Raw genomic sequence first — 9,456 nt, forward strand, 5'->3', positions numbered from 1 at the left:
AAAGGGTTGAACACTTAGCATGCAGTATGTCTTAAAATAGTAGGTTCATAACCTCTTTAAAATTTAATAAAACGTTTAATGATTTTAGTAAACACAGCAAAAAAATTACCATGACCCAAAATCTTACGAAGTTTATAAATCACATCGCCATAAAAACCAGACTGGCTAATGTCTTGTCGCAGAAGAGTTTTTAAATGACTATTGAATATTAAATTAAATCAAAATTACCATTGTGAAATTTTGTAAACTATTTACGTAATTTATGATAGCTGTCTTAGAAGCTTGCTGGTAATGGAAATATTCCGCTCGTTGAAATCCTTTACGTTGCTACAAGCTCTAGGGAATTTAATTAACTGAGAAACATATAACCCGTAAGATGTTGCATGGGGTACGTCTCCATCTTAATAAGGATAATTAATTATACAAAAGTCAAAGTCATCTCTTTTATCATAGATTTTCATGTAAATAGAATTGTTGTTGATAGTAATATAAAGATCTTAAAATGATGTACTAAAATTTCAAGAGTTCGTTTTATTAAGTTGTAGTTCTTGGGAATAAATGTCAGACATCATGTCTTTTTTCCCTTGACTTTCTTTGACATTAACTTTGATTCAGCTCTTAAAAATGGATAAATTTCTGAAAGTTCGGCTTCGATACAGTATGCTGTTACTGAAGAGGAAATTTTAATTCGCCCTGCCAAAAGTTTAGGTATGAGTTTGCAAATTGCGAGATTTTGTTTTTCAGGCCATACTAGTTTTAATGAAAAGTTTCCACTTGGAGAATTTCTATATGTTGTATAGTTATAGCCTGGGGTATCAGTCGCGTGTACGGTCTACTGTTTAACGGAACCATTATCAAATGACCTATTGCGCTATTTTATGGAGCCAATCTGTGTCTGACAAACGCTTGTCATGTAGATCATGGTAGAAATAAAACAAACACTTAAAATCCACATGAACATGAGTAATGTTTTAGTCATTTTTAATTTCATTTGATAACCTATTCATACACTAATCCTGAAGTAAATGCCAGTAAAGATTAGTGGCTGTTACATGAAGGAGAACATTTAACAGTTATATTATGTAAACAGTGTGCCAACGTAGTAAGAATAAGAAACTGGATAATATACAATTCATACAATCATATCATTAACTAAGGTTTGTCCTAAATATCAATAATCAAGTTTGCTCAAAGATCTGCAAATCCAACAAGAAACAGTTAAACATTATATCGTAAATGTAGAGCAATAGACATTGGCCGCAAACAAGTGTTCAATTGATCAATAAATAAAAATAAATATGAATAATTTAAGTATGGTCAAAAACTGACCCATCAATGTTGTATTTGTACTCATATATAACAAAAGGTTTTGTGCACTTCAATTTATATAAAAAAAACACAAATTTGTCCCTGTTCTTAAAATTATTAACATTTTATCTACCTTATTTTACGTTTGATCTGAGATCTTTTAAAGTTTTTTAATTTATAAAAGTCCTTCAAACGAAAATCACATGTAATTTCAGTGATCGATTCTCGAAAAATCATTTTTAGTAAAAATGACTATACATTTCCTTTTATCTAAAAGCTCAACATAAAAGTTCAACATAAATTTCATGATTTCAGTTTATTTACCCATGCCATCTGACATTGGACACTATAAAATCAGATTCATTTAGTTGTTCTTACCTAAATTATTGGCAATTTAGGTATTCATAACATGTTCTAATAGTTTGATTTTAGAAAGTGTATGTAACGTTAATTGACTATTCATAAAGACATATTGTAATTAAGTACAACTAATCTAGAAAGTTTTCTTTCCTATTTCGGGTTTAATGCAAATGCGATAACAGATGTAAAAATCTTAGGGTAACACAGAAGACATCCAAAACGACAAAAACATTATGAATATTACTTGCGTACATGTAGTAAAATAAACAAGAAGTACCTTTAAAAAAAGAAAATACTCGGCCGGAGTAAAACTGTTTATTTGTATATGTAAGTTCTGAGTTTTCCATGCAAAGTCATAAAGAAATGTTAGCTTAGCTTGCATTACAATGACATGATAATTTCTTGTTTGGTTATTAATCTTGCAAAATGGAACACTTTAAGTTATGCATGTGTTTCTATACAAACCTGTCACGTTCGGTAAGAGAAGTCACTTTCAAACACAACACAACATCTGAGCAGTCGGTAATTATTTTTTATAAATACTTTACTTTGATTTAATTTTTTTATTTGATTTGCTCTTTTTTTTTAATCATTCATAACACTATATTAAACACAAAAGTAGCAAAGGTGTTGAACCATGAGTTCTTACAACATCAGCAAACGGTTCTTGATCTTCCCTGATATATGAAATTACCTGATAATAACAATAATTGTATCATAGTTTGGAGACCTTTCTGTTGAAATTGTGTCAGGGTTAAATCGTATACATATACATGCACAGTGCGTTAACTGGAGTGCGGGTATAAGTTACCTGCACTCAAGAGCATGCCCATTGATTGGCTCATTTTTGCTGGGGTTTACATATTGTGACGGCAGTGAAAGTGAAATCGACAGAAATGTCATATTTAGATGCTCGTTCATTTGTTCATTTTTGCCGGGATTTCATATTGTAACAACAGGAAACGTGTTTTTATGTTTGACTATGATACAAAAGAGAAAGAACACCAAAACACTCGGTAATCTGATTAATACTCGGGGGCTAAGCCCCCCTCGTACAAATCAGATAACCTCGTGTTTCGGTGCTCTTTCTATTACTTAGACAGTTACAAACCAAATTGGATGATAATAGAGCAGTTGGGGAAATATGCACAAGGAGAAAGAAGAAGAAAAATAAAATAAAAGGGGGATATTATTATTTATATAATTAATATAAAAATTTTAAAATTCAAATCTACACGATGATTGAATAAATATTTGTAGCTTATCAAAAATAAATTAGTTATTCTCATCAGAAAGAGATTGTTTTCGTCTTTACGCTCACAGGATGGAAACTGATCAAAGAATAGACTGAAATAAATACTTGATTAATATGCAAAAATATATAAAAACTATAAACATGATATCAATTGAACACACCGATAATCATATAATATGTTAGACATTTACTGAACATAATTAACGAAGGGTACCTGATGAGGTCTGATATTATTCTCGTTATTTTGGACAATTTTAAAACTCAGATCTTGTGTAAAATAAACTCAGTACGTTCATTCTTAACTTAAACCGTTTACTAGAAAATGTATTGGGATCTATATGCAAGAACTATTGTAGAGAGTTTTAAAACTATCCTGTACATTTTATTTTAAAACTATCCTTTTCAATATATTTCATAATGGCAAGAAAAATCCATACGTTTTAGTTTTATTACTATCCTAGGACTATCCTTTACATTTTATTTGAGAATGGCCAATGAGATTCCCTGGTCTCATGTAATTTAAAAACTCTTCTTATATTCAGTTCTTCCTTGTAAATTGTACAGGAAGTCAAGCTTTTAAAAATATTGATCGGAATACTTGACTCTTTCGTGATTGATGACTTTAACTACGTCTCAATATTTTGAGTATCAAATGTTAAATATCGTTATCTATTATAGGGATAATGTACGTCACTTCCGGTTTGAGATCGCACTGAATATCAGGTAGCAGCTCTTACATTTGTTCGATTTTTGTCGTTTTAACCACCTCCGTGGTCGAGGGGTTAGAGTCGATAACTTCTAATTCAGTTACTTCTCTGGCGTGGGTTCGTTCCCGGGGAGATGTTACTCTCCAGGAACGATGGTTAGAAAACTACCCGCCTAAATGACTGAAATACTGTTGGGAAAAGGCGTAAAATGAAACAAACAAACAAAACCGATAATTTTACGCATACATTCTGAAAAATCCTTATTCTATTTGATCAAATATTAAAATCGGCATGTGAATATGTTGGCCACTGACATTTAAGACGTGGCGCTTTTGTTAAAAAAAACTTGATAAACTACATCCTAATTTTTACAAAGTATTTTTAAAGGGGTGGTTTTTCTACCCCAATGCACCCGTTTGGGTGAATTGGGTAGTTTAAAATTTTATTTAAATGAAAAAAAGATTTTAAAAGAATATTTCATCAATAAACTTAATGACCCGAATTCCCTGATGTACAGTGTTATTATAGATCAATTTAGTTTGTATGAAAGAAACAATATAAATACTATATGTGTGGTGTAAATCTATAAAGTCTATGTTAGAAAGTCTTGGAAATGGATTTTTGTGTAATAGTTTAATTAAACGTAAATTTGCTCTCAATAGATCTGTTTACTAGAAGACTTAAAGATCAATATATTCAGGAATGGAATGACTAAATATGTAGCCAAGTTGAACCTAAATTGAATTAATATAAATTATTTAAAACAGATTTCAAATTCTAAAAAATACATTGTTGATATTGAAAAAGAATCACACAGACAGCAGTTGCCAGAATTCAGATTACATTGTTCATTGTTTAGAAATAGAACAGAAAGAAATATATGCTTTATCAATTTTAGAAATGACAAACATGACTCCTATTCTATACAAAAATGTATGATAATTATCAAAATAGAAGCTGGTAGATTTAACAATATACCTAGGTCTAAACGCAAACGTTAGATGTGTAATCAAAGTGTTTGTAAAATTCAGAATATAATTTTTTAATTACTTTGATACCCAAAGTACTATGATCTACGCATAAAATACAATATAAGATAAACATTTCCTAGTATAATAAATTTGTCTCCGTTTTGTTTAACCAAAATACGTATACCAAGACATTGAGAAAATTGTCAAAAAATTTGCACGACCGTCTTAAACTAAGAGAAAATTATTCAACCTTTTAGCTGCTTCATAGTTAAATTTTTGTATTTCATTTATATATTTATTGAATTAGAACATGTGTTAAGTTCATTCTTAATGTAAGTTATAGACATAACATCACAATAATCATAAATGAGCCGCGTCACGACAAAACCAATATAGTGCGTTTGCGACCAGCATGGATCCAGACCAGCCTGCGCATCCGCGGAATCTGATCTGGATCCATGCTGTTCGCTGTCAGTTTCTCTACTTGTTATAGAGTTAGTAAGCGAACAGTGTGGATCCTGATCAGACTGCGCGGGTGCGCAGGCTGGTCTGGATCCATGCTGGTCGCAAACGCACTATGTTGCTTTTGTCGTGACGCGGTTCAAATATGAATTATGGCCTCATTTACCTCATAATCGCATTAGTCGCCTTACTTGTAGTAATACGATGATTTAAGACTTATAAAAATGGAAAAGGAAGAAAAATTGAGATAAAGTTGTACATGAATTTATCTTTAATATATCGACATATCAATATTTAAGGTATTGACAAAGATTATTCATCTGATCGACATGAATTGTACTACGCAATAGGCACACATTTGTTGAGAACAGTTCTGGTTCGATTGAAATTTAAAAAAATAATAGCAAAAGAAAATTGCAGTTACGGATATTGGTTTACAGATTATCGCATATTTGTAAGTTTCCTTTTTGATAGATATCTTTATGATTGCCTTTTAATTTACGTAATTATTATTTCCTTTTCCGGCAATATAATAATTTAATCGATGTTATTTCAAAACTGCATAATGATAGATATATAGAGAAATACCATGCTGGTGCCCGAAATTACAAAAATGTTCACACAGGGCTTAGAAAAAATGAAGGACGAGGCTCTTCATTACAATGAAGTAGTTATTTCGATACGGAGAACAAGAATTATTTATAAAAAACTTTCATACTTTTTTGTAAAATCATATACATCAACAAGTTTCTTTAAGGTATTTACTAAGGTAGTGATCTCCCTTAAAGGATTAGATCTCTACCATCACAACATTTTCGTCAAGATAATTGACGATATGATTTATTATCAATGTTGATATTTATTAGTTAACACGGTTTTGTTAATGTTTCAAGACCGTAAGGTGTTAGATGTGAACTAAAATACAAAAAATTTCGGAAACATAAATATTATGAAAATAATTTTGATATCGCACCGTTTATTTAAGCTTTCGAAAGAGAAATCATTCAAGTAATTTCGATTCTACAATTAACAAAAATGATTTTTTTTCAAGCATGCTTGACACCTGAGCTCAAAGTTATAATGTCGCTGTTTATTACAGATAAAACAAATATTCAACGATTTCTTTTGCCTGTCTGCAATCTTGACACAATCATGTGATAAGACAATCATCGCGTGATTTGTGTGAAAAGCAGCGGTTATTGGCCGTAGCGTAACCGGTGCACGGAATTTGGGTATTTTAATGTTACATGCTCGTTCTTGTTTTATACGAATAGTATGATATTGTAATTTTTAATCAAATGCTATTCATTTAAAAAAACCCTTCTCGTACATTCCTGATGTTAACGTTTTTAGAGATAAGATATGTACGGTATCTAGACGCCATAGTTATTTGTTTTTTAGCAAAGTCTATCGATGTTTCCCATTTAAGCGTACTTGAGCGTACTTGGGCTGAAAGAAAACTTAATACTTGACACACATGTCCCCATATACTTTAAGACAGGAAATACACCGAGTTACAAAGTTTATTCAAATATAAAATATGGAATCATGTCAGTAAGTCGATATTTGAATACTTTACAAACCAAACCCAAAAAATTAGGTTGCGTCTAATAAATATACAAATGAAACACTGGTATGTACAACATCGTCATCGTCAAAATACGTCATGTTTAAAAAATATCACTAAATGTAACAAGTGACACACATAACATAGATAGCGGGTTAAATTTAGAATAATGAAAATACATTTTATTTTCTGTTTCAGATGCCATTGTTCAGCATATAGGATGGAACACAATACAGTTTTAACAATATGCATTTTCGTGTGCCTGCTTACTCATCAGGGTTTGTGTTGTGTTGTTAAATTTCTCCGGTCGTTCGCGATTATTTATTTCAACAATTTTAAGTTTTGAAAATTTAGAACTAATCAAGGCGGTGCTAGGAGTCGTGAGGGATGTTGCACTTTTTGATTTCCCTCAAATAGAGACTCAGTCAAACAGAGTCTGCAGTTTTCATGTAATGAAATTGTGTTGTGATTAATGTTTCCAATGGATAACAATTCTTTGTTTTGACTAATAAAAACATGACGTAATATTATTTTCGTATAGGAAGGTCAAACTCATATTATTTCTTATTAGCGACTTAAATTCAAGTTACATTTACATTATTTTGTTATGGCATTATTCTCTTTCAAATTCTGAAGTAATAGAAGATGGTCACCTGTTTAGAAAAAGTATAAATCCTATCTTAGGGTAAGATTATATAACAATATTTTGAAATTGTTACACATGTTACACATGTGAAATATGAACGTTATGTTCACACAAACAAGACAGAGGTATTCCGATTACGCAGTGGTACGTGAAAAGCATGACAACCTATTTCTTTATATGAACACACGCCGAATTACTGAAACAGCGATAATACATCTTTCATGTTCGTGCATTTACATCTACAGAAGCCCTCAGACTTAAAACATCCCCTGCTGTGCATGGTTGGTGTTTCATTGCGCCCTCGTGCTTCTGCAGATGTTTATGTACTAAAAAAGGTAAATAAACCCTTTAGTGATTATAACAATAAGACATTATTACAAATCCCGTATTATATGTATGGTGTCATCGATAATAAAAAAATTTAGATTATATTTCACAGCGTATGCAGTTTGTGACTTGCAGTCGCCATTTACTATCTCGGAAGAAGCACCAAATGGTATGTGTTATTTTTAAGTTTTTAGTGTGCGTGCTTGTGTATGGTCTAAATAAACAATTCATACTAAGTATACTTGAATATAATCATAAATGCGGATCCATTAATTTATCAAGCGGTGTGATTGCCAGTATTTCAAATATTCATAATTTGTTTAAGCAAATAATTATTTCATATTGAATTTGTCTCACTTTACTTTAGACCTCTCCGTTGTTTAAAATATGATAAACAATATCAACAAGGAAAGACAGCGTTCAATTGAACGTTACGTTTCCAATGGATGCTCAAATCAGAGCTGTTTTAGTCTACTGGGATTTATCTCATGTCGAAGTTTATTTACGTGGGAAGTATCCATCATTCCTTGAGGAAAAAATCCCAGCCAAAAACAATCGTACATAAGTCAGTGATTCGAAATTCGTCAGAGAGAAGGATTGAATTTCCTCAAGTTCACAGAAACAATAAAGAAATTCCATCCAAACTTAACTACTTGATAATTAAGTCATCGTAAATGCAGCAATGTATAAGACGTCTGAATAAAAATTTTATCCATAAATTTATAGGCACTGTTATTTTAAATACCACCAAACTTCCGGGAACAAATGCGTCGTTTACCATTAAAAATCCAACACAAGGAGGTGTCGGTGTCGGCCTGAGGGACAGACTTTCGTTAATTAATGATAACACAACCTTTCAACTCATAAATTCGGAAGTCCTAGATCTTGAAGAATTCATGATCACGGTTAGATATGTTATAATAAAAATTTGTGTAATTTTTAATATGGCCAATAATTATTATATTTTGTTGACCATACAAACCATACAACTGTATAATGGAAGTTTTTGATTTATTTCAATTATTTCAGAGATTTTTTGTACCATTTCTGTTTTGTTATCTCTTCAAACTGAATTCATTTAGTTAGTTATGTACACTGATATTGAAAAATTGTCAAAGAATATCAATTATATTACATAATTTATTTTGAAAAGATGATATGCAAATGCTGAATATATGTAGTTCATTTCTAGGAAATAACTATAAATATCATGAAAATTTTATCTTTGTATTTTAGTATGGAGTGGATATTAGTATTATAGAGTTGATGGTCACATGTGGCGGTAAAATTGTAATTATTCTATTTATATGCTATCCTTCCAAATTCAATGCAGCATAATGCAATTATTTGCGATTAATGACTCGTTCTTTTCATGAGGAGTATCAAGGAGTTAAAAATGTTACATATATTTTAAAAAACGAGAATAAAAATCAATTAAGGCAAAGGCAACGTTCATAGAACGCAGCCCCCGACACACCCAAGCAGGGCCCCCAGAATGCACCAAACCAAAATTTGGAGTGGAAATAAGGGCGGCGAAACGAGAGGGACACGTTAAGTGTGAAATAATAAAAACTAAAACGGGCCCATATGGAAATTAAAGGAATAGGGACTGTAAGGGTGAAAAAGGGTTGGGTAAAAAAAATCGAACGGGGGGTGGGGGTGAGAAAATACCTACAGTCAATGACAATCCAGCAAGGCAGTCATCATTAAACATTTAAACATTCAACAATTAACAATACAGACATGAAAAAACGTAAAGGAACACAGAGGGGTACCACATTGAAACGGTCAGTGGTAGTTACACCACTTGGAAGTTTAAACCAGTTTTAAAATCTTGTTAAATCACGTTGAAA

At 31.5% G+C, this 9,456-nt stretch overlaps 1 protein-coding gene across 1 annotated transcript; it reads left to right on the forward strand.

Annotated features, from left to right (window-relative positions):
• The first annotated feature begins 6,594 nt into the window (after positions 1-6,594).
• Positions 6,595-9,194, forward strand: LOC132725128 (uncharacterized). The gene is made up of 4 exons (XM_060710207.1): positions 6,595-6,908; positions 7,716-7,772; positions 8,330-8,508; positions 8,840-9,194. The coding sequence occupies exons 1-4, from the start codon at positions 6,800-6,802 to the stop codon at positions 8,939-8,941; spliced, it is 447 nt and encodes a 148-aa protein (XP_060566190.1). The 5' UTR covers positions 6,595-6,799; the 3' UTR covers positions 8,942-9,194.
• Positions 9,195-9,456: the final 262 nt, after the last annotated feature.

The sequence above is a fragment of the Ruditapes philippinarum genome, unplaced genomic scaffold, assembly GCF_026571515.1.
Source record: "Ruditapes philippinarum isolate M1 unplaced genomic scaffold, ASM2657151v2 ctg5695_1_1_1_1, whole genome shotgun sequence".
Classification (NCBI taxonomy): Eukaryota; Metazoa; Mollusca; class Bivalvia; order Venerida; family Veneridae; genus Ruditapes; species Ruditapes philippinarum.